General features: G+C 42.5%; 1 protein-coding gene across 11 annotated transcripts in view; it reads right to left on the bottom strand.

The window, feature by feature from the left end:
* The window catches only part of BLTP1 (bridge-like lipid transfer protein family member 1), a 754,177-nt gene that overhangs the window by 600,332 nt on the left and 127,379 nt on the right, over positions 1-26,466 (bottom strand). For all 11 annotated transcript variants that reach the window (XM_082243836.1, XM_082243839.1, XM_082243842.1 and 8 more), the window contains exons 6-8: positions 14,356-14,542; positions 9,625-9,700; positions 3,592-3,785 (exon numbers count right to left, since the gene is read on the bottom strand). In XM_082243836.1, the coding sequence (XP_082099962.1) occupies positions 3,592-3,785; positions 9,625-9,700; positions 14,356-14,542 (457 nt within the window). The remainder of the gene's footprint in view (positions 1-3,591; positions 3,786-9,624; positions 9,701-14,355; positions 14,543-26,466) is intronic.

Below are 26,466 nucleotides of genomic sequence, written 5' to 3'. Positions count from 1 at the left end.
TTAGGGGGTAAGGGTTTCTTTAACTAATCTAGTGGAAGAGACTCGAGTGCTAAAATCCCGCGGGTTAGGGGGCGCAAATTACTTGCCTTGCCCCGGGTGCTGACAACCCACGCTACGCCACTGATCCTCAGCACTCAAGCTCCACTTTGGACTTTACCTCACAGGCACCTAACAGCGTGCACACAATGGGGTATAGTAATTCCAGAAAAAGGCAGCTAAACAAAGACACGGGATCCAAAGCTTAAGAGGCTACAAGGGGAAATCTGACAGTCGGAACTGCTAGGAAATAAAGCTGTAAGAAGTTTCAGCAAGACAAACAAACAACCCTGCAAGTGTAAAAGTGAAAAGGTACCTTTTATGTGGAGGGCTGAGATGATGAGTCAGGGAATGTCTGGCTCTGAGATCTGTAGCTTCAGTGGGATAAAGACTGTGATCGTCTATGAGGTATTATTATGGTACTAGATGAAGAACAGGGCTCCTCTACCCCATCCTAAGACCTCCTGCATTAAGGCAAGCACACATACCAAGCACCAGAGGCATCAGGAATACCCTTTCAAACAGAGTGCTCTCTCTGCAGTAGCAGCAACTAAGAGAACACACTGTGCATGCACGCTTTCTGCATGAGCCAGAGCGGCTACTGGGGATGCTCCTTCAACATCTGGTTTGTGCAGGACAGAGATCTGACAACTCAAACTCAGGGTAGGCAATCCAACTGATAATTAGTGAAATCCTTAAAGGTGAGAACATCATCAATCTGATGATCATTTACGCTCTATACCTGGCTAGGACCAGGTATAGAGTACTCTATGATCTACTGCTAACACACATCGTTCGATCTACCTGGGACGACTATACCGTTCCCTGTCACCTGTGGTGATGATCGTCCCGATGTGAAGTATCAATACTACTGACATATTATTGGGACTGTATTAATGTGTATTACCACCCATGTAAATTATTTCCCTACTAATCCTGTATCTCATATTCCCCTCATATGGGATATGACTGTTCTATGCTTTTTTTCTATTTTTTTTTATGTTTTTAAATGCATTGTAAAATAAAGTATGTGATTTTATGATACCCAGTGCCTGCAAAGTCCATGTTTCCTTTTTTTGCAATTTTTGACCCAATTTAGGATGTGGCACTTATTACCTTACCCATACGCCCAGCACACCGCTATCTGAGAGCGTATTTTCCAACTTCTCATATAGCTTGTTGTTGAAAGTGCCTCTGTGACCAATATGTGTGCATAAAATCAATAAAAAAAAATCTGAAATGGATATTAAAGGTTCCACGGGTGTATGGAACGTGTCAGTCTCAGACAGCGGAGCTGTATAAGATTTTGAAGTGAATTACCCTATAGTAATAGGGGCTCAAGAATCTATGTTGCAGGCATCCCTCCCTTTAGGGAGTACTAAGAAATAGCCTATTATCAACAATGGAGGAGTATAGGCTGTAGTCAACTGTTGCAGCAGGGCTGTCCTCTGTGGGTCTCAGAAAGACACGCTGCTCTACATTGCTGGGAATACTTGGGCTTAAAGTGAGGCAAAGTCTTGCATACTCACAAACCAAAGCAGCTAAAGCTGATGAGGGTCACAGGAATTCCGAGGTGACCAAGTCAATGCAGACAGGCAGAGGATCTGCAGACTAGATGATCCAAAAAATGTTTTAGAAGCAGCAACAGGAAGGTGCTTCCACGAGAATGAATAGCAGGAGGCTAATTCAGTACACAGACTACATACTCAGTACACAGAGATTTGAGAAGTGCCACAAGGCAGAGCTCAATGCCCGATGGGCGGTTGCCAAGGATATGCTGCTCAAGATAGCTGCTAGGTAAAGAGAAGTTTGTGCAGTGTTTCTTGAAATCTTGTATGACATCACTAAACAGAAAATATTAACAGAGTATCTTAAATTAAGAAAAAAAATAAAAGCTAAAATTATAGCTATGATTTCTCAGCAAAGATTGATCTCAAAAGACACCAGCAAAAAAAAAAAAAAAGGCATGACAGTTGGAGGCAGGTTTATACAGGGGTTGGCTTAACATTTTTTGGTGTACGCCAGTGTGCAAATCTCCTGAAGGCAATAAAAATACCTCAACTGTTGAAGAATTTTTACATTCCTGAGGGTGCCACTGTGGATTATGAGGGAAAAAAGACGCAAACTTTGTTTCAATATGGAGAACGTGGGGAGGTCAGAGCTGGAGGAATGTATTACCCTGTGACAAAGGAATATGAAGCAGGGATTTCCAAGAAACAGACATACAACAAAATGCATGACTATTTTTAAAGCCTGTGCAGCTGTATAGTTATCAAAAAATGTTTTGAGTAATAGCATTTCTAAATGTACCCATCTCCAAGAAAGTAAATATAAAGAGTATGATAAGAAGAAGGCAAGCGCAGACGTTGTAGTATTCCATAGAGGGTCTTCCAACCATAGCAGACAGATGTTGATAGGATGTCCTGAACCACACACAAGTATACAGAATTGTGCTGATAATGGTGTAGGCAACCAACACAGCGTGCAGACAAAAGATTCTGCAGTGGGGACAATCTTAATGATAATAGGCATATGATGCCAATGCACTCCGCTTTAAAAGATGGACCCAGAAAAAACTCATGTGTCCAGCCAGTAGGTCCAAAAACTATGGACAATGGAGAACAAAAAGGAAGGCTGAAGTCCTTTTTGGTTTCCATCTACCAGTGCGACTCAGTGCGCAGCTCTGTTGGTCCACAGAGGCTCTTCTGCCCTCACCCCCCCAGCAGTTTTCCCTACTCGCTTCCCCTCTTGATTGGCAACAAGCATAACTTTCCATCACACTGAGGAAACACTGGAAGGGCTTCTGGAGTGGACTACCTTTTAAGTGGATTACTTTTTAATTTTCAATGTTTAATAAAGGAGGTGACCATGAATCATTTGATTCTACTGATTGGTTTAATATTGTTTTTGGATTTTCTGGCTGGACACATCAGTTTGTTGTGGATCCCAGTGTGAACCCCACACACAAGAGTCCACCTTTTACAGAAAATATTTGGAGTGCATCTGCATCATATGCCTATTAAGTCAAGATTGTCCCCACTGCTAAAATGTTGCCTGTGCTGGTTGTCTGCACCATTATTGGCACAATTCTGTAATCTTGCCAGTGGTTCAGGACTCCCTATAAACTTTTGCCTGCTATGATAGGAAGATTATCTATGAAAATAGATGTGTGTGCTTGCCTTGCTTTGTAATTTCATCCATCCATAATCCATCCATAATCACTGCTTCAGCTATGCCAGCGGCAGCAGTATAGTATGGACACATTTTTACCACTGGATTTGGGATGGTATTTTAGCACTATGAACTCGTGTTTATAACTGGTATCAAGTAGTCTAGATTCTATAAAATTGTATGTGATTTTTTGAGAGCCATAAAAGTCTACACACTATTAGCAAGGCAAGTGCAAGCATAAAAACAATTTACTTTTACACATTAAAGCGTAATCACACAGCCATGTTAAAAAAAAAAAAAAAAAACAGAGAGCAAACTATGCAGTTAGAACACATTACCAATGTGAAAATAAAGTTATAGTAAAATAGTTATTAAAAAACTTACTCGTCATTTTGAAGGCCGACATATCTTGGACTGGGCACAAGCATCACCCTGACATTCTCCAGTTTGCCTTTCAGTATGTGCATGAACTGGTCCAGGTGGCTTGATGGGGGCTTAGTGGTGTATGTAAGGAATGCATCATCAAAATTTACACATAAGGTTTGTGGTTGGTAATGATTTCCAAAAGCCAAGCGTCCCTACAATTTAATATGCAATCTGATCAGTCATCAATATTTTACCTTTGTTTACATTAACAACATTAATTACCATTACATTTTCAATTTTCAAGAAATAAACCTTAAATGACAACTGCGATTGGTGGCTGCTGGAGCTGCTAAAAGACAGTGCTGACTTGTGCTGGAGATGTGGAAAAGCATTGGGTAAGTTATTCCATATTTTTTGGACTTGTCAGAAGAAATGCACTGTTCTGGTGTACTGTGACAGACTGGGTTGCAAAACGTATTGATAAATCAAAATCTCCTGTTCCTTTGGACTACACCTTCTAGGTTTATCTTCTAAAATTAACAAACTTGCAGCTCATATTTTGACTGCTAACTAGTCTAAAAGCACTACACTGGAAAAAAATAATAATACCACTACTGTATAAAAAGGATCTCTATACACGCACGAGGGAGATTCAAATCGATGGAGCTCTTATCCTCCAAACTTCATAATACCTATGACCTTTTTGAAACCAAGTGGGAACCCTGGAACCTTATTAGGGCTGATCTTTCAGCATAGCCCTGAACAAATATATTGATTCTGCGCCTTCCGCTGACTGGACAATACTTTCTCTTTTTCTTTCTTTTTTCCATGTCTATGCTTCTTCCATTATTTTCAGTTCATGTTTCTTATTTTTTTTTTTTTGGATTATATATTACCCCCAGTACTTTTTTAAATATCCTGTAACATTTGGATTTTGCTTGTGTGTATAGCAAAATACTAATCAGAACTAGCCACGCTGGGATGTTTTTATGCCTCTATTTAGCCCGATATGCTATTTACCAAGATTTCATTGTTCTCACTTTTGGAAAAATGGCTTAATGGAAAAATACATTAAAAAGTTATATTTAACCCCTTCACGTCTAATGTAAATGTAATGTAAATACAATTCTGCAACTCTGAAATGTGTTAGTAAAACTGTACATATCGTCACAACTACTTTGTGTATCCAGGTGAATACCACCTTGTTTTCTTTCAGGACAAATCAGGCTTTCTTTTGGTGTTAAATGGTAATGGATAACTCCTGATATTGTTATTACAAACAAAAACTGGCCCAAAATAGTAAAAAAAAAAAAAAGAAAATTAAATTTAGCTGTGTATTTCTTGCTATTATCATAATTTACCACTAGAGAATAACCCAAAATAAATTCCCCTGCTCCTGACGATTGCAGTATTATCCCATATGTGTTTGTTAGTTATTGTTTGTACCCATAGTACAGCCCAGAAACAATAGTGCACATTTCGCTGTTTTTTTTACCTGCCTAAAACACACAGACACTGATATGAACAAATAAATACACACACACACACACTGTATCTCACAAAAGTGAGTACACCCCTCACATTTTTGTAAATATTTTATTATATCTTTTAATGTGACAAAACTGAAGAAATTACACTTTGCTGCAATGTAAAGTAGTGAGTGCACAACCCTCTTGGGCATGGAGTTTACCAGAGCATCACAGGTTGCCACTGGAGTCCTCTTCCACTCCTCCATGATGACATCACGGAGCTGGTGGATGTTAGAGACCTTGCGCTCCTCCACCTTACATTTGAGGATGCACCACAGATGCTCAATAGGGTTTAGGTCTGGAGACATGCATGGCCAGTCCATCGCCTTTACCCTCAGCTTCTTCAGCAAGGCAGTGGTCATCTTGGAGGTGTGTTTGTGGGTCGTTATGTTGGAATACTGCTCTGCGGCCCAATCCCTGAAGGGAGGGGATCATGCTCTGCTTCAGTATGTCACAGTACATGTTGGTATTCATGGTTCCCTCAATGAACTGTAGCTCCCCGGTGACGGCAGCACTCATGCAGCCCCAGACTATGACACTCCCACCACCAATGATAATTATTTAGAATCCCCAAATATTATATACTTTTTTTTAAGCAGAAGCAATAGAGCAGCTTTTCTCAACTCCGGTCCTCAGGGCACACTAACAGGCCATGTTTGCAAGAAAACTGGAATACATCACAGGTGATATCATTTCTACTCAGTCATTGCAGTATTCTAGTCTGCATCTCCCCAAGGTAATACTTAAACTCTGGCCTGTTAGTGTGTCCTGAGGACCAGAGTTGAGAAACACTGCCCTAGAGAATAAAATGGTGGGCATTGAAATTTTTTATGTAATGTGTTATTTGCGCAACAATTGTCCGCTCTTCTGCTCTTTTGCCCTCGGCTCTTCTTCTTCCTCCACAGACGATGTCTCCGGTGATTATGCCGGTCTCCAACCTCTGCAGCTTGTTATATAGCCATTGTGGGTGTGGCCGCCAGGTGACATCATGAGTAGACCCCGCCCCCTCATGTCACAGATGACGTCATCTGTGACATAAGGGGGAGGGGCCTCCCGGTGACGTCATCGGGAGGCCACGTCCCTACTGGCTATATAACAAGCTGCAGAGACCGGAGACCGGCATAATCACCAGAGACATCTTCTGAGGAGGACCGGAGGAAGAAGAAGAGCAGAGGGCAAAAGAACAGAAGAGCGGACAGCAAAAGAGCAGAAGATTGGACAGCAGAAGACCAGAAGACCAGGAGAGCGGAGAGAAGAAGACCAGAGCGGAGAAGACCGGATGAAGATTTTTAATAAACTTTCCAAAACGTCTCCTGTCGTTATTTACATACACTGCCTTTTATGGGGTGAATGGGTAGGGGTACAGTGTACCCCATACCCATTCACATAGGGAGGGGGTCTGGGATCTGGGGGGCACCCTTGTTAAAGGGGGCTTTCAGATTCCGATGAGCCCCTTGCCCGCAGACCCCCACAACCACCGGCCAGGGTTGTGGGGATGAGGCCCTTGTCCTCATCAACATGGGGGCAAGGTGCTTTGGGGTGGGGGGTGCAGAGCTCTTCCTGCCCCAAAGCACCAACACCCCCCCATGTTGAGGGCATGTGGCCTGGTATGGTACAGGGGGGTGGGGCCGCTCGATTGTCCCCTCCCCCTTCCTGCCCTATCGGGCTGCATGCTCGGATAAGGGTCTGGTATGGATTTTGGGGGGGACCCCACGCCGTTTTTTTGGCGTGGGGCTCCCCTCAAATTCCATACCAGACCCAAAGGGCCTGGTTTGGAACCTGGGAGGGGCCCCCATGCAGTTTTTTTCCCATTTTTGGCGTGGAGTTCCCCCTCAAGATTCTCACAGCGCAAGTCGCACCGCAAGTCGGATCATCCTGATCCGACTTGCGGTGCGACTTCCATTCAAATCAATAGGCTCCCATAGGGAACCATTGATTTTGAATGGAGGCAGAAAAAACGCTGCTAAAAGCAACGTGGCCAAACCTGCAATAACGCCAATGGAAAAAGCTACTAAAAGCACGTTTAACAGCTGCTTTTTCCCGGCGTCAGAACTAGCTTTGCAGCACGTTTTTTCTAACGTCCCATGTACATGGAGCCTTATGGTAACGCGGCAGAAGGCAGTGGAAGTCGACTACATGTAAAAGAAATCCAGAGGCTTTTTAGGGAAAGGAGTTAAAATTATACATTTTCTCAGTTAGAACATTTGATAAGCTTTCTATTTTCTATTTTGAATAAATACGGGTTTAGAAGATTTGCAATCATTGCACTCTGCTTTTATGTAGATTTTACACAGCATCCAAACTTTTTTGGAAAGGGCGTTGTAAAATACATTTACTTTTCTGAAGTCTCTAACTGCTGCTCTTTAAAATCTAACAGAGCCTAAAGGATAAGTTCACATTTCACTTTAAAAAAAATATTAATAAATGCACATTTTGTTTGCAGGAGCCTGCAGAGCATTGCATCCGCAATCAGTAGATTGCTGGTGCAATGTCAGGCCCCTGCCTGCAGAGTAATGAAATACAAGGGTGCTCATCAGTTCACAGTGACCCTAAATACGGGTGTAACATGTCACATGTTACTAAAGGTGAACTTCGCCTTTAAGCTCAAAACAAGACAAGAAAATATAGCTGCTTTCTCTCATCACCAAAGTTAATTCAATGTTACTTTAGGCTTCTTTCACAAGGGCGTTCCTTTTTTTTTGCCCGATCAGGTCCTTTTTTTTTTTTTTTGTAACGGACACGGATGACACTTGTGTCATCCGGTCCGTATGTCCGTTTTTCATCCCATCCGTTTGCGGATGAAAAACTGACATAATGCATGTCTATGTAAATACGGATGTCAGCGGATGACACCAATGACATCCGTTTTTGCGTCCGTTCCGTTTTTTGAAAGGAAGAAAAAATAGGGTTCTCCTCCGTTCAAAAAAACTGAACTGAACTGAACTGATGAAAAACGGATGTCAGCGGATGATCATCCACTGACATCCGTATTTACATAGAGATACATTATGTCAGTTTTTCATCCGCAAACGGATGGGATGAAAAACGGACATACGGAACGCCCGTGTGAAAGAGCCCTTAATAAAAGTATCTATTAAAAACATTACAACTTGTTTTATATACGTAGTACAAACTAGCAGGTTGCTTAGTTTGTTTTGATCTATACCTTAGAGATGCAAAAGACCCTAACCTAAAAACTTGAAAGATTGTCACCAGTGGCTGAATGCTGGAGTTGCAGCTACTACCAGGCCTGCAGGTCGCTGTACTCAAGTTAATCAAGTTACTTCTCCCCTCCACATACGGGAATGTGTGTGAAGGCTCACAGATCACTTGTGAAAAAGCAACATCAAGGAGGAACAGCATTATCAGCAGTGGCGGCTGGTGCTCAAAATTTTGGGGGGGGGGGGGGGGGGGGCGCAAAAGGAAAAATGTAATAGGTATTGCTTCGCGGCAAAAAACGCGGTAAAAAAATTGCATGACTTTGAGGTCATGGTACAGGCATGGCACAGGTGATGGTATAGGCATTGCACATGTGATGGTATAGGCATGGCACAGGTGATGGCACAGGTGATGGCATAGGCATGGCACAGGTGATGGCATAGGCATGGCACAGGTGATGGCATAGACAATGCACAGGTGATGGCATAGGCATGGCCCAGGTGATGGCATAGGCATGGCACAGGTGATGGCATAGGCATGGCACAGGTGATGGCACAGGTGATGGCATAGGCATGGCACAGGTGATGGCATAGGCATGGCACAGGTGATGGCATAGACATGGCACAGGTGATGGCATAGGCATGGCACAGGTGATGGCACAGGTGATGGCATAGGCATGGCACAGGTGATGGCATAGGCATGGCACAGGTGATGGTACAGGCATGGCACAGGTGAGGGCACAGGTCGGCTTCAATCACTTACCTTCTGACGGCGGCGGGATGGCGGGATTCCGGGAACCGAGACGAGCAGCGCTGTGGACGTCCTCCTCTTCAGTCTTCTTGTCTTCCGGTCCGGGCGGCGGGAAGGAGATCGGGCGGTGATGGTGCGTGACTGACGCACGCACCGGCACCGCCCCCATTGCGAGTCAGCGATGTCCTGGATGATGATTGGTCCAGGCTGGAGACTGGACCAATCACAGCCAGGATATCACGAAGGTGGGGGTGGCTCAGCGCCTTTTCCTGCGCCCAGGTTACGCCCCCAGAAAGCAGCCAATCGGCGCCTCTTCTGGGTCGTAAACCCCACCCCATAGCCACCAGGCCGAGCGCATAGGCCTGCGAACACAATTTTTTTTTTTTTCAAAACTTTATTTGTTCTTTTTGTCATTTTTTTTTTTACTATTTTTTTTTTCTTTTTTTTTTTTGGGGGGGGGGGGGGGGCGGCGCTCTGGCGCCCCCTATGCACGGCCCGCCACTGATTATCAGCAAACATTACTTGCCCCTGGACCCACCAAAGACTAAACTAGAAAGTCAATATACAGTATCCATAAAGGGCAAACATCTTCATACAATTATATATTACTTACTGTGCTGATATTCACTTTAATCACTGGTATGAGAGATCTCCATGATGAGGATGGATCTTGAGGTTCCGTTTTAGCACTGCTAATAAAAAGAAAATTAGGGACGAAGCACTGACAAATATACTAGCTATTCTTTAAAAGGTACAGTAAGTTAATTGTTTGTGTGTGTCAATAGGTTAAACCACAGCTTCCTCTTGCCACCAGTGGCAATAAGGATATGCTGGAGTTTGCAGCTCTGTTCCCCCTAATGCAGCCAAGGTGGTGGTGGGGTCTCACACTTCCTTCTGAATTCTCTGTGATGTAAAAATTAATAAATGGAGATAATGAAGTTGAGGTATCTTTATTATGACCACAGCAGATGGGCAGAGCTGCAACATGTGATATCAAGATCTCACTTTCAGAGTTCCAGCAAAATACTAAAATTTCTCATTAGTTCAACCCCTCTGTATCTACCAAGTACCTACACACAGTTTTATGTGGGCTGACTCTTTAAACAAGGCAAAACATCACAATGTTTGCTTTTAAAATAATCTACAGAGATCCTATAAATATTATATCTGAGCTAAAAAATGTTTACATGTTTATGTGTAATTCGACAATTAAGAGACTGTGGGAATTAATAATTTTGCCCAGTAACACAAGGGTATATAGGGTATCATACTGTTCCACTATTTTATAATCCGTTTACTTACTGCACTGGGGCAACACAGAATGACACAATTGCCCTCATCAATAAGGCCCATAGGGGGTTATTTACGAAGACTGTAGCGTTCAAAATCTGGTGCAGCTCTGCACAGAAACCAATCAGCTTCCAGGTTGTATTGGCAAAGCTACCGTGCACAGCTGCATCAGATTCAGTGCATGTGTTTTAGTAAATCTACCCCATAGTGTCAACTTTTGACTATTAAAGCTAAAGGCCCACGTTATACAGTCCAAACAAATGTCAATCCAAAAAGCAGTGTGCAAGACTAGCTAAAGGCTTGTGAACTAGCAGTGACAATGCTGATAGCTATGTTCCAGGCAACATTTTTTTCTGTTCAATATTTTTATTACATTATTTTAACCACTTTAGTCCCGGAAGATTTTGCTGCTCAATGGCCAGGCCACTTTTTTCAACTTGGCACTGCGTGACTTTAACTGACAATTGCGCGGACATGCAATGCTGTACCCTAACAAAATTTACGTCCTTTTTTTCCCACAAATAGAGCTTTCTTTTGGTGGTATTTGATCACCTCTGCGCTTTTTATTTTTTGCGATATTAATAAAAAAGAGCCAAAATTTTCTGAAAATTGACATTTTCTACTTTGACTGTTAAAAAATATCCAATATATTCAATTTTTGTCATATATTTAGGCCAAAATGTATTTAGCTACATGTCTTTGACGGAAAATTTTACCCCCTTCCTGACCAGGCGAAATTTTGCGATTTGTCACTGCGTTACTTTAAACGGACAATTGCGCGGTTGTGCGACACTTTACCCAAATGAAATTTACGTCCTTTTTTTTTCTCAAAAATAGAGCTTTCTTTTGGTGGTATTTGATCACCTGTGCGATTTTGAATTTTTGAAAAAAAGAGCGACAATTTTGAAAAAAAAAAAAACAATATTTTTCACATTCTGCTATAAACATTCCCCAAAAAAATATTTAAAAATCAAAATGTTTAACATTTTAGGCCAATTTGTTTTCTGCTATATATTTTTGGTAAGAATAAAAAAATCGCAGTAAGCGGTTTTTGATTGGTTTGCGCAAAAGTTATCGCGTTTACTAACTACGGGAAAGATTTGTCATTTTTATTTTTTTTTTACTAGTAATGGTGGCGATCTGTGTTTTTTTGCGGGGCTGTGACATTGCGGCAGATAGATCGGATCCCTAACTGACATTTTTGACACTTGGGGGGACCAGTGACATTACTACAGTAATCAGTGCTATAAATATGCACTGTTACTGTAATAATGACACTGGCAGGGAAGGGGTTAACACTGTTGTTGATCAAGGGGTTAAATGTATGCCTCATGCTTACTGACGTGTGTGGGGGGAGGAGGTTCTGTGACAGAGATCGCAGGTTCAGCTATGCTGAATCCTGTGATCTCTCCCTGTCTGTCAATCGGGGAAGAGAGACGGCAATAGCCGCCTCTCCTCCTCCGGCCCGACTCCCACTGTGTCTAAACACAGTGGGAGCGAGCCGACCACGGCGCCACGTGCACGCCCGAGCCCACTAGGAATCCAGGTCTTTCTCGCTGAACCCAGGGGAGCCACTGTGCCGCAGTAGCAGCACAATGAGCGGTCCTAAAGTGGTTAAAGTCATAAATACACATAGAAATGATCTGCAACATTTTTTCATCCCAGTGTAGTTCAAGTGGACACAGCCTATACCTGAGTTCAGAAATTCTGAATTCAGGAAAAACTAAGAATCGTTGTACCCATCACAGAGGGATTCATTAGGTGGATTTCACCGGCAAGCTCAACATATGTGTTTGTGAGACTTTGCAGATGGGCTAAAAAAAAAAACTGTAGAGGTAGATGCAATTAAAGTTGGATGCTACAGCATATTATTTTTTCAATGGGCCAAGGTTCTACTTCAACCACGGTTAAACTTTTAAGAATGGTGGATTGGTGGACATTATTTCTACAGGTCTCTATATAAACTTCCATGCTGTAATTGGTCAGCACACTATAAAACACTATAGTGTTTACATCTGAGAGGAAGTGGGTATCCATCAGTGAATATTTGTGAAGGAAGGGATCAGATTTACAGTGAGGGGATTTAATTGATTGTGGGATTGTTGTTTTCACCCTTTCAGCACGTACCTCTCCAGTACATCTAATTTCCATGCTGTCAATGTGACCTGTCAATTATCTATTTTGCCTCCCTGTCCTCCACATTAAAGCTATAATAAACTTTTTTTTTTAATTATATGTGCCCACAGGTGGTTTATGAAATAGACTGCTAGTATGCATCACATTTTAGCACTGTCACTAATCCTGCAGGTCCCTGGTGCTTCCATCTTCAACCCACTCTTCAACGCTGACTGTGTTTATGGGGAATTGAGCACCATCTAAGCAATTCCATGAGGTATGGGCAAACGGCTAAACAATGGCAAACAGAAAAAATCCCCTTAACATAACAAAATAATTGATAAGGCCCTTACAGGGCTGCCTGGAGTAGAATCTGACTGAGAATAGTGTCAGGCCTGAACACTGATCTGATAAAACATAGAGAATATACAGGCAGATGACCAGGTGTTTGCCTTAACGACCTGGGAAACCAAGACCTGATATAGGAAAACCCAAGAACAACCAACACTTCTAGTACAATGGGCCTTCACAGGAAAGAGAGGAACCCTACCTTTAAAGGTCATAAGCCTTGAGTAATTATTTGCTTAATCCGACAGCAACTGTGGATATAAAGACAGCCTGTCTCTGGATATAAAGACAACCTTTTGTAGCTGCTGACTTTTATTTACTTTATAGTTGGCTGGAGCTCCTCTAACTTCTGTACCTTTGACCTCAGGGTCTGAAGCTTTTCCTGGTAAAGGAAAACTCATGCCAAGGCCATATCAAGGACGAGGCCCAGATATTCAAGCCATGATGGAGGCTCTAGAATCAACTTTTGGTTGAGGACCTAGCCGAACTCCTGCAGGACTGTCTGCTGCACATTGGCCGAAGAATGGTGATCCCCTGTCTTATAAAGCAGCCAAAATCTGAGTCAGCATGCTAATATACATAAGTGGGGCTGTCAGCAGAGCCACAAACTGAAATTGTTGCTTCCCAACCACAATGCACAGGTACAGCTGATGAAGCAGAAAAATAGATATGTGGAGGTAGGTATCCTTGATGTCTACAGAAGCCAGGAAATCTCCTTAATGCCATGTGTCAAACGCAAGGCCTGCGTGCCGAATCCAGCTCACCAGGCCATTTCATGTGGCCCTTGCACCCAGGGCTTTCTTCAGGTGAAACTCAGTTCCTCACCCTCCACTCCCTGCTCACCACAGTCACTTGTAATTACAGAAGCCTTCTGTGTTTACAAAGACAGCTTTTCTCTCGGTGGCTCTCACAGATCGTTCCCTGCCCTGCACTCGTGGCAGGGACAAGGGAGATGCAGCTGCAGTGTGGGATAAGGCATCACAGAGTAAACTGCCCTGGGATACTTATCTATGCTCAAGTGCACAGATGGTGATCGATGATCTCTCTACAAGTGAGAGAGGTGGAGCCGCTTACGCTGCCGAGAGACCTGTAAAACTGCCACTGCTATATAGCACCAAGAAAAACTAAAGCGATGCTGGGAGTGGGAGGAGTTAGAAATGAGAACAGGAACACTACTGCTGCTCTGGCTCTATAAGTCCACAATAAGTCCGCACACATACTGGCCAGACATGAATAGAGGAGTCTAACCAGAACAGCTCCCGATTCACCACTATAGAAAGCTGCTGCCCATGGGAGCGCACCTGCAGGCTTGCTCCCTAGCTAAGCAGTGTGCATCTATTGACACATATAGCACAGCTCAGCCCTGCCTCTCCCTTTCTGGATTTGATTGACAGCGACCAAGGGCTTTCGTAAACAGAGAAAAAGCTGCTGCAGATGGGCACAGCGCTGAATCGAGAACGGGCTCAGATGAGTATACATTTTTTTAACTCAATGCAGGGAATGCTCTAAGGTAAACAATATCCAGCCTTTAGAACCCTTTTAAATGCAAATTACTTTTTAAAATAACTAGTAATTGAAGAAGCCATATTACCTTGCAAGTCCAGCATGCACCTTTTCTTTTCCATTCTCTCGGACCTTATCATCTTCTTTCCGGGGAGGGAATATTGTTGGGTCTAAACCAAAAACTTCCTGGAGGTGTCCATAAAGATCAGAGCGATTGTACACATGGAATTCAAAATCATTTACTGTAATGTACAGCCTGGTTTCTGCTTTGGGATCTAGAAAGACAAAACAAGATTATATTGTAAAAAAAAAAAAAAAAAAAAAAACTTTGTTTGTATAGTTTAGTCACCCTACAGAGGGAATACAAAAATATTCAAAACCTATTGTGTTCCTCAACCTTTTTTCAGTCAAGTGACCCTTTAAAATTTCACACAATTTCGAGGCACCCTATTCTCAAGTTTAAAAACTAAACTAATAGTTTTACATACCACGGCAACAACCACACAAGTAGCACGCCCAACGTTAGGAGGAGATTATTCTTCCAAAGCAACATCTTTGCACACTGGTACTGACTAGTATTCCAATGTTTCTCTTCCTCACTCAGTTAATGTGATCTCAGAGCTGATGGACAGGGGCAGGGGAGGGGAAAACAAGAATGATGTGCAAGTCCCCAACATTCTCCTTATCAATCGATGAGGACGCTGGTGGCTGACAAGTTGTAATGCATAATGCAAACTTGTGGCTTTATGTAACTAATAAGCAGGCTTGTATACATTTGGGCAATTTCTAGGCATTTTTGCCAAGGCACCCCTGGAGACACCTAAAGACACCCCAGGATGTCTGGGAAACATGGTTTAAAAAGGCTGCTCTAACCCACTACAAGCTTACCAGACAGGGTTTGCAAGGCTAACAACAATAAACCCTTTCCTATAAAACCCACAATGCTCGTTGATACCCCATGGGCCATGTTATCAAGGATTTGTTTAGGTGACATTTATATGGTATATTTATTATTAAAAGATAAAATGCTGATTTATGCCCTACCAATATATGTGAAGAGTGAATTTTATTTATACACTGAGCAACACTTTTGTTTTTGCCCCCATTTTTCATTAACTGAACTCAAAGATCTAAGACTTTTTCTATGTAGACGAAAGGCCTATTTCTCTCAAATATTGTTCACAAATCTGTCTAAATCTGTGTTAGTGAGCACTTCTCCTTTGCCGAGATAATCCATCCACCTCACAGGTGTGGCATATCAAGGCGCTGATTAGACTGCATGATTATTGCACAGGTGTGCCTTAGGCTGGCCACAATAAAGGCCACTCTAAAATGGGCAGTTTTATTTTGGGGGGGGGGGGGTCCGAAAACCAGTCAGTATCTGGTATGACCACCATTTGCTTCACGCAACGCAACACATCTCCTTCGCATAGAGTTGATCAGGTTGTTTATTGTGGCCTGTGGAATGTTGGTCCCCTACTCTTCAATAGCTGTGCAAAGTTGCTGGATATTGGCAGGGCCTGGAACACGCTGTCGTGCACGCTGATCCAGAGCACCCCAAACATGCTCAATGGGTGACATGTCCGGTGAGTATGCTGGCCATGCAAGAACTGGGATGTTTTCAGCTTCCAGGAATTGTGTACAGATCCTTGAAACATGGGGGCTGTGCATCATCATGCTGCCACATGAGGTGATGGTCGTGGATGAATGGCACAACAATGGGCCTTAGAATCTCATCACGGTATTTCTGTGTATTCAAAATGCCATCAACAAAATGCACCCGTGTTCGTTGTTCATAACTCAAGTCGGTTACGATGATGAACTGCAGTCAGGTTGAGACCCCGACGAGGATGACGAGCATGCAGATCAGCTTCCCTGAGACTGTTTCTGACAGTCTGTGCAGAAATTCTTTGGTTATGCAAACTGATTGTTGCAGCAGCTGTCTGATTTGCTGGTCTCAGACGATCTTGGAGGTGAAGATGCTGGATGTGGAGGTCCTGGGATGGGTTGGTTACACATGGTCTGCAGGTGTGAGGCCGGTTGGATGTACTGCCAAATTCTCTGAAACGCCTTTGGAGACAGCTTATGGTAGAGAAATAAACATTCAATTCACGGGCAACAGCTCTGGTGGACATTTCTGCAATCAGCGTGCCAATTGCATGCTCCCTCAAAACTTGCGACATCTGTGGCATTGCGCTGTGTGGCAAAACTGATATATAAATTTGTGTGTGGCCAGCAAAATGCCTAAATGCATATAGCATTACACTAATACTGCAAATTAGCAAACAATAGTATAATCCCTGTGTAAGAATGTCGATTTCCACTTCATGTTGAGCCACTACAATCCTATTTTATACAATTTACTTGAAGAACTAAACGTTAATGTGTGCCCCAAAGTACTCAAAGTCAATCACAGCCAGAGAGCCAATGAGAACAGAGCGGGGCCGAGCCACAGCTCTATGTGTCTCATGGATGCACAGAGCAGGGCTCTGGAGCAAACATGCACCAGTGCCCCCATAGCAAGTGGCTTGCTATTGGGGGGAGCTGGTCAATGGGGAGGAGCCAGGAGTGCCGCTGGGGGGACCAAGATGATCGGGCAGCTCTGTGGAAAACCATTACACAGAGCAGGTAAGTATAACATGTTTATGATAAAAAAAAAAAAAAAAAACTGAACCTATACCCCTTACCTATACTAACAAAGAGTGGGAAGGTGGTGAAGAGGCCCTTGTCCCTAATCATTGGGACAAGTGGGCTTTGTAGAGTGAGAGGCTGAAAGGAATGTGGCCCAGTATGGTAGCAAAAGGGGGCACGTGCTTGCTGCCCTCCCTTTCCTTACCACCCAGGTTGCATGAATAGATAAAGGTCTGATACTTTAAGCACAATTTAAAAATCCATTAATTAACTAAACCACAGATACAAATATACTGGCTATTTAAAATGGATTTTTACAGTGAAAGTCTTTTTTGAAGTTCAGAATGTTCAGTATGGAGCAACAGAGTTAATTCTGAGACAAGAGGGGCTATATTACTGGGGATTGGACACTGACTGATCAGCCATTCCCTCCCTCTCAATCTTCAGTTTTGTCGAAAAGCAGTAGGAGGAGTGGATAATAAAGCCAGGGGTGGGACCCTTGTTCTTTAATGGAATCCAAGTAAAGGAGTTTATGTAAATACAAAAATCCTGTTTTATCGTTCATTAGGGGACGAGAGGGATGTCCAAAAACAGGGCAACACCACAAACAAACACCAATAATCCTTCCAAAACAGCAGTGTAGAACTGGGGTAGCATGCCGCCCAAAGAGCATGTGTGAACAGAAGACCAGGAAGCAGCCAACAGATGTTTGATGCCTAAAGGCCCAAGAGGGACTCTGTTCTAGTGTAGTGTGCCTTTACAGGAAAATTTAGAACATACTGCTTAAGCTTACAGGCTTGAATAATGAGCTTACTAAGACAGTTGGAACAGTAGAAAGAAAGGCGTGATGTCTGTTAAAGAGACAATTGGGAAAAGCAAAAAAGGAGTCAGTCCATCAAGAGGAAGCCATAGCGGAGAGATAAACTCGAACAGCTTGAACTGCATTTAAAACAATAGGGGAATTTCTCCATGGGATGTACCATCACAGGAGAGAGATATACAAGCACAATGTCCGGGTCAAGGTGAAAGGGAGAAACCAGAAGATATGTCCACCTTTGACTCCATGGGACTTCAACCTAGTTCTGTCAGCCCTTCAAAACCCCCTTTCCTACCTATTAGAGAGATTCCTATGTCTGCTCTCACTCACAGGGCAGCCTTCTTTTCCCATTACCTCTGCAGGGGGAGTTAACTGCCTTGTTTTGTAAAGAACCTTTTCTGGTGCTACATAGGGACAAGGTTGTCTTGAGGGTTAGATCCTTTCTCCCTTATATCCCCCTTTCATCTTGGCCAGGATATTGTTCTTCTATATCTCTGTTCTGGAATGGTACATCCCATTGAGATATTCCTCTATTGTTTTAGATGCAGTTCAAGCTGTTCGAGTTTCTCTCGAGAAGAGTTCTCTTAAGTTTCTATTGCTTCCTCTTGATGGACTGACTCATTTTTTGCCTTTCCCAAATGTCCCTTTAATGGGCATATGGGTAAAACTACAGTATGCGAGTTACCCTTTGTACAAAGGGCTTTCACCAGGGAATAAGAAGCAAGCATTTACAAGAGTAGAGATCTGGCCTTTGAGGTACTCAAAGCCAAATGCTGATCCATGCCAGGTTAGAGGAAGGCCAGGATGCATCGCACAGAGTACCTACCTCCTAGGATTTCATTTTCTTGCCTCGTACCATGTAAAGTACATCTTCAAAGTGCAAGGATAGACCTTGCGAGAGGTGCATTTTCTAGCTTTTAGAAATGTAGGAGAAACAGAACGAGCCATGCCCTACAATTTAGGACCTGGACTTAAACAGCCTTGCAGTTAAAAGTCAGCGACCATGAAGCAGGGTGGTAAGCTGGTCCTTGGAATTGAAGAACCAGATGAACAGGGAGTGCCCATGGTTAATCTTTATAAAGTCCAAGTACCACATCCACCTGGGCAATTTCGACATGATGCATAGCATCAAGATACCCTCTGTTTTGATTCTATAAAGCAGATAAGGAAGAAGTTTCAGAATGGAAATGGCATAGATGACTAATCCCACTGGGTCACTAGGCCATCAATTTGTTATAGCTAGTGTGTCCCAGCACCAGGAGACAATACTGCTCAGTTTTTAGTTGAACGTGGAAGCCAGGAGGTACACACTTGTAACAGAGGTCTTGAATTTCAGCCTCGCTGGAATTTGGAAGTCCAGTGCTAAATGGATAACCCATTTTCTCTGAGCTCCGGTATGCTCCGGTATGTTTACTGGAAGACAAGCTTTGCCTGGTGACCACATGCCCTGCACCGAAAGGGTTCCAAGACTCCTCTGAAAATTTCCCCGACTCGAAGGTTGGATTTGTCTGCCTTTATATCCTACTCATGGTATAGAGGGCTCGCTCACAGGCTTGACGGCTTTGGGAGTTCAAGGCTTGCAGTGGAACTGATTTCAAGGCTTGGCTTTGAACCTAGAGTAATGGGAGAAATGACAGGAACTCTTCTTAGCTTCAAAAGCAGGCTGTTTGCCAGTCTGAGCCTTAGCTTTCTTTTGCTTCTTTTTCTCCTTTGTCATCCCCCGTTAAAGTTGTCCAGAAAGACAGCAAAGAAGCGCTAACCATAAAAGGGCACGAATGGGCATTTTTTGCACTGATGTTCCACAGACCAGCATTTGAGCCACAGGGTCCTCCATATGAAAAGACAAGAGACCCATCAGGCATATGACATCAGTATAGTGCAGGGCAACATACATAAGGTTCCAATTGTTTGAAAACCGAATGATCAGTAAGGATTGAAGCGGGATCTCTGAGTGCATCTTTGGACCATACACCAAGGGTCTTGCAGATGAACGGGACAGCAAATAAAATCACCTTGACAGGAACAGTCAGATTCTTACTGAAAGAAAATCAGATACAGACTTTGAAGGAAAAAAATAGGAGGCATAATTGTATCTCCTGTGTTAGCTACCAGATTGATATCAGCCATGAATTCTGACATGGTTGCCGAAAATTTCTACCTGGATGGTGTTGCACTTGGGGGAGTTAGTGAGGACCCCAGCAGAGGGTCAACAGTCCAGGGTGTCAGCGTCAGGCCCTTGGGCTTGAGCGACCCATGCTGCTTCAGTGGGTCAGGAGCCAAGAGAATCCACAGAAATGTTCCCTCTGCACTCATGATCTAACATACTGCACGTTTGTAAGAGTATATAAAAAACACAGGCAGGCAAGAAGAACCACCTAAAGTATCATATATGTAAGCCACCGAGGTATGGTTACAAAAACGAGAGCAAAAGTCAAAGAGTACCAAATTACAAAAATGTATTGTTGAAAATACAAAACATTATGCTGAAAAAATATCAAAAAGGAACCACCCACATACCTATAAAAAAAGACAATGTTGTCTTAAAACCCAAAGCATCAGCACCAGACGCCACACTCACACGCTCATAGCCCAGTCATACTAAGTGGCCACAGAATGTGTAAGTAAATAAAGCTAGTGGCTGTGTATCGAAAAGAGGTTCCACCTTGGAAATGACCAACAGTGACAACAAAGGAGATAAAGATAATGGTGCAGCCCACTGTACCAGAAGTGTGGGTCTCCGCAGGTCAAGCACCAAATCCCCCTGCTGTTGACCTGACTGTCGCCCAAGTAGACCAAGTACCAGAGTAAGTAAACTGAGCGCTCCTGAGAGGACTAAAATAAATCAAAGTACAGCAGTCTCATAGACATATTCCAATGAGTAAGGGGTAGTATTTGAACAATGTTAATATTGTGACTAGGTGTCCACTACTAGTATCCATGCAATATTAGCCTGGTTGAAAATAAGATTTCAGGAGCCTCTTAAGTATTCCTGGATGATGGGTACTGTAGAAAGCAATGAATGGAATGAATCACTGACTTGAAGCTTGGCAACACTAGTAAAACATTCCACAGTCTATAACATCTTGTCACAGGTGAAAGGCACAATGTGGGATAATAACACAGATTGAACAAGACAGGTGGAGTCAATGGCTGACAATGCTCATAGACATCAGCCCAGCAGAATCTCCATTCATAGTTGAACAGACGGCAGTCTGTTGGGACGGACTATGTCCGCTTCCTCATGGAGAGATGGAGGCCTCTCACATTGCTTCCGAGGTCAGTGGAAAGCGTAGAACCCGTGACAGGTGGCGGCCAGGGCAGATCTGTGTGACGCACTGGCTTCCCACACATACCTTACAACACATGGAGTGCCATAGTCAGAGCTTCAGGCATTAACCCCTATCTGGGCACAGCCAGAGACAGAAATACAAATCATTATAGGCTGGTCCTCCATTTTCATGGTGGGGTTTGGATACAGCCTCCAAGGCTATGTCGAGGATCAGCTGACCTGGAAAACTGCAAATAACTTGCTCTCTGGCTCTGCAATAAGCAAAGAATCTTAAAGCAAAATAAAAAAAAGGATCATGATAAAAGCAGAAAAAAAGTTTAGTGAAAAGGGTTTACTTCTAAGGGAGAGAAGATGTACATTATCTTAAGACACTGACATAAAAAAAAAAAGAACAATGGGAGTGGGAGGGGTTATAGCTGGCTTTGCTTCGGGCTTTAACCAATCTATTGCAGGCAGCAGCATAACACCTCTTGTCTCAGATTTAACCTTGTGTCCCCTAATGAATGATAAAGAAAATAAAATGTATTAATGTTCCCAGAAGTAAATCAAGAGCTGATCGGTGTCCAGCAAGGTAATCCACATCAGTCATAGCATCCTGCTAGGTAATCCACATTATTCACAGCATTCAGCTAGGTAATTTGTATAAATTACAATGACCCATCCTCCACCAGGTTTCTCAGCTGTAAATTGAAACTACTGCAACCTGGAATCTGCTATTTAGAGGCGGTAGAGCAGCCTATAAAGCCAACCAAATTCAGTCACTTCAACGTCCTTCAGATTTAGGTTTGGCGTTTTTGCAGATTTTCAACCCAGTTGGCTCAACTCCCTGCAAATCGAACAGGAATAAGCAACGCCATTTAAAAAAAAAATGTGATACTTTTATGCATCTAATCTTTATAAATAATTCTTCAAAAGAGAAGCAGAAAACACATAACATTATTTACACTTGTACCACAGTATATGATACACTTGTGCCAAAACACAGTACAAAAGAAAAGTAAAACGCTTAATAGAGAAGAACAGAAAGTTAGGCTATTAATTAGGAGTATCAGTTCCAAGAGACTCTGATCAATTATACATGGAAAATTAAAGCAGACCAGGGCCCACTTGGGACCCTGTCAAACTATCACCAACAAGAAGATGATTGAGTTTTTTTTCTTTTAGATTTGATTCTCCTGGGTAGCTATTAGGCCTCATTAAAAGTGTAATCCTAAATTATGTAAGACAAATCTGACAGGTTACATTTAACTTGCAATATTTAGTATTTAAGAACATAAAATAGAATGCTTTGAGTCAAATAGTAAGTTCTGAGCTGGCATATACAAATGATGTGCTTGAAAATGTAATCATTCCTACATGACATACCCTTCCATTCCTAGAAATTGCTTTATACAGACCACAGATCAAACTCTTGTTTTTTATGCTAAGACTAATACTCAGGAGTGTCTGACAGTGTGCAAGGGGCTATCGGCACAATAATGCATTTTGTGCTCCTGGATGCCTTGCCCAAAGGTTGCCATACATGTGGCATTTTGATAGAGCAATCAAACTTTCAATTTCACTTTTTGTTAAAACTGCAAAGCTATCTAAATTATAAAATAGTGGCTTTGATCGACACAAGAAGATGGATTTGACTCTTGATTTGAACACTGAAAAAAAATCCATGCATTTTCAAGGAAGTTGCCATGGTGCTGTTTTTTTTTTTTTTTTTTTTTTTTTTGCTTCCGTTTTTTTGTTTGCAAATTCTTTTTATTATTTGAAAGTATAAGAGGAACAAAACATAGCCTCTGGGCATACCCCAGCTCAAGAAAACAAAAGAAAAAACACATATCAACAAGCTTGCTGCTAAGAAAGGCGAGTGAAAGTGCTCAAGCACACAGGAAGCATAATTAATGGGGATGATGATCGGATTATCAGCACTAGATAGTCCTTCATCTCTACATCAACATTAGTCAAGGGGTTTAAGGAGCTGAAATATCTTGATAGACAATTCAATGCATCTACCACTTCAACACTATTAAACTGGCTAAGGCCGGGAAAGAGTCGGAAAATTAAGTTGGAATATCCGCAGGGCTATCCTGCCCGGCAGTAGTGGAATCAGATTCTGAACAGATATCCCACACCTTGTGAAATTTTTGAGGGCAGCCCCTGTGCAGATAGGTTCTGTTGTACAAGGGGATGACTAAGTTGACCAACGACTTCCACGTGTTTAGGGTATGAACAGAGGAAACCCTCCATTTAAGCATAATACTTTTCCGGGCAAAAAATAGGAAGAGACCCAGTAAAGTACGGACAGACCTAGAGGCGGCCCAGAGTGTCATAGTTTTTTCTTGTCCTGGAGAAAGAGATACAGAGCTAACTAAAAAGAGAATAGAAAGGGGCACAAAGAAGCCACATAGTGCAGTAACATCTTTAATCAAATGGCACATAAACACACACTAAAGGTAATGCACTCATAAGTATAGGAATAGAGGGCGTACATATAGGTAAGTTATGTCCTCGGGGGATGTGTGACATCGCAGGTGTACAATCTGGAGAGCTATCACCAGGGTGCGGGGAGGCAAAGTGTGCGGACAACACACTGAAATACCGGTAAACAGATAAGGGAGTGCTGTCGGGGGATAATTACAAACCATTCTCTTTCCTTATAACTTACTGGAAATCCCAAAGGGTCATAGGAACACGTTTTGGAGAATAGGACTTTCCTTCCATCAGCCTTAAGATCTGAGAAGTGCGTAAAAATAGTGTGCAGTATTAATACCTTAATGCCAAATCTCCGAGGCACATCTGTACTTTCGGGTGAAATTGACAAAAAGATGGAATTAAAAGTTTGATTGCGCTATCAAGTTTCCAAAAGCGTCACATTATTTAGAATATTATTATTATGATTTGTTGGATACTAAATATGATATACAGAGCATCTATTATGCGTTTCTTCTAGGAGGTCTAATGTGTATTATTATCTTTCTGGACTTCTCTTCCCACAGTTTGGGATCTCACAATCTTCACAGGGAAGGATACTGTAGTCGTCAGAAATGGAAACTGAAACAACACAGAGGTCCATATGATATTATATAAGGCTGTGATTGGCAGTATTTAAACCAGGCACCTACGTCCAATATCATGCATGAAAGAAAGCAACAACCTCACACTGCAGCCACATGGGATATACCACTCCTATAAACCAAGAAGACCATAGATCCAGGTCAGGGAGAACCCAAATGGTGCACTAGTGAGGCGACAGGGGGGCTAAAGAGGACTTTAATGGTGCCATAAAAAATTAGTAGATTAGCAGGAATATAGACACATATAATATAGTAAAATCAAAATTTATTACACAAAAATTGTTTTTGTAAAAGCAGAATATCCATACAACACAGTTTAACCAGGCAACAGCATCATACAATGAGAGCTGATTATCCACCTAATATAGTCAAAAATATGCTGACTGGGCTAAGGACTGATCATTCGAGATAACCATATTCTCCAATCCTGAACATAGTACAGTTATATATATATATTATGCGAGTCATGTCCATGCCCATCCATACTTCAGAAGTTCTAGCACTTTAACTGTAGTGGACAGAAAAATACAGTATGAATATCAATAACATATACATTAGTATTGTTGCTAAAAATATATGGAGCGAAAGACACCTTTAAAGGGATCCCTATTATGCAGTGCCACCACCACCAAGATGGAAATGTGGGGAAGGAATATAGAGCCCAAGACCAGAAATTTCCCCCAGGCGGGTGTGGAGGCACCCATAGGACGCCCAACCAACAATAAGCAGATGTAAAATGTAGAAAAAGAGTGTCCATGGTGGGACAACATCATATAACTAGAACAAAGCTAGGTAACCTAAGCTGTTTAGCTGGAACAAAGGTTGACATCAGAATAGAGCCCTGAGGATCAACATGTCCCTTAGTGGAGAATTGCTATTGTATCGTTGTTCTGCGTAGATATAGATGATTCAACTGCTGTTGGCAAACACATTCCTTTATACAGGATCAAAGGGACAGGGCAGGAAAGGGAAAATATATAGGCTTGTAAATATAGTTACTATTCAAACCTCCATATGTGAAAAGTCTTTAATCATTAATAATAGGACCATAAATATTTTACCCTATGAGATTGTGTCTGTACACAGATGAGAATCTGCGGGTCATGTGCGGAGGATATCCAAATGAGGACATATTCTGTTCAAAACAAGGAGGGGATTCAACAGACTGCCATGTGGTAGTACATTCACCCTTGGAATTCCATGGGGTATACCAGGTTTAGCATATTCACACAGCTATAGGATATTCCGTGGATCTAGTACATAATAAGGATAATTTTATATAAAGTATGGAGCAAAAAGGATTCCCCAAAAAGCTTTTCCCAGTAGTATATTGGCTCTCAAAAATAAAGAGAGTGTGCTAGTTCCCATGTTACTTACTCCTCCAAGATGGACTCCGTTCGCATGACCATCACAGTCTCACCACAAGAGACGCGGAGTCTCAAAGAGGGGCCTCAATCCGGACGGCGCCAATCCCGGGACACCGGACGTAAAGCGCCAGACCCGTTGCCAAACTGTGCACGTGCGAAAATTTGCGCATGCCCAGTTCCGGTTCCTGATCAAGCGGCGGAAATACATCCACCAAAGCGGAGACACCAAGTCAGAGGAGGCCACAATGAGGGAGAGGAGAGGAGACATTCCCCTCCAACCCGCCGATGCCAACCCTCCAGGCAACGCACACCCGCCTATGAGACTACCGGTCTGGGCTCCCCCTAGTGGATAGTGAGGACACTGCAATGCTACGATCCAATATTATCATTTTGCATTATACACAAACACTTTTTATATCAATATATACAAAGAATAACACAGAAGAAAAAAGCAAGATTGTTATAACAGAATACAACAGAGTAATAGAGCAAGTTTCAAATAAATACAATGAAAGTTTCTTCACAATAACAATACAATAAATATACAAATATACAATAAATATACCACAAAAGCAACAAAGGTGGACAAATACGTCCATGTGTCCCCCGCGCCCATGGGGACCGCAACACGGACCAGAAGGGACTACATACTTCCACATCTGGAACAAATGCCAAATAGATTAATAAGTCCAATACCAAAAGTAAGGGAGACCGAACCATAAATGAGTCTCTATACTAGAGATTATCCCAAAGGGGGGGGGGGGGATCTTGCTGACCTTATAGAAAGTGTTTATATGTGAGCACTTCATTAATACCAGGGGGAAAAATGTCATTCAGGCATTCATGCAGAAGGTTTCCCTCTGTAGAATATGACTATCCCAATCTCCACCTCGTGGATCTTGAGGAATTACCTCAAGCACAAAAAATGACACCACTGAATTGTTATATCTACGACATAATCCCAATATGTCTGGTTACAGTAGTCAAGATCTTCCCTCCTCCTGCATAATATAAGTGATCCCCAATTCTT

Source organism: Pelophylax lessonae (assembly GCF_965119305.1).
Source record: "Pelophylax lessonae genome assembly, chromosome: 1".
Lineage (NCBI taxonomy): Eukaryota > Metazoa > Chordata > Amphibia > Anura > Ranidae > Pelophylax > Pelophylax lessonae.
Note: the sequence above shows the minus strand (reverse complement) of the source record. Positions and strands in the feature narration are given on the sequence as shown.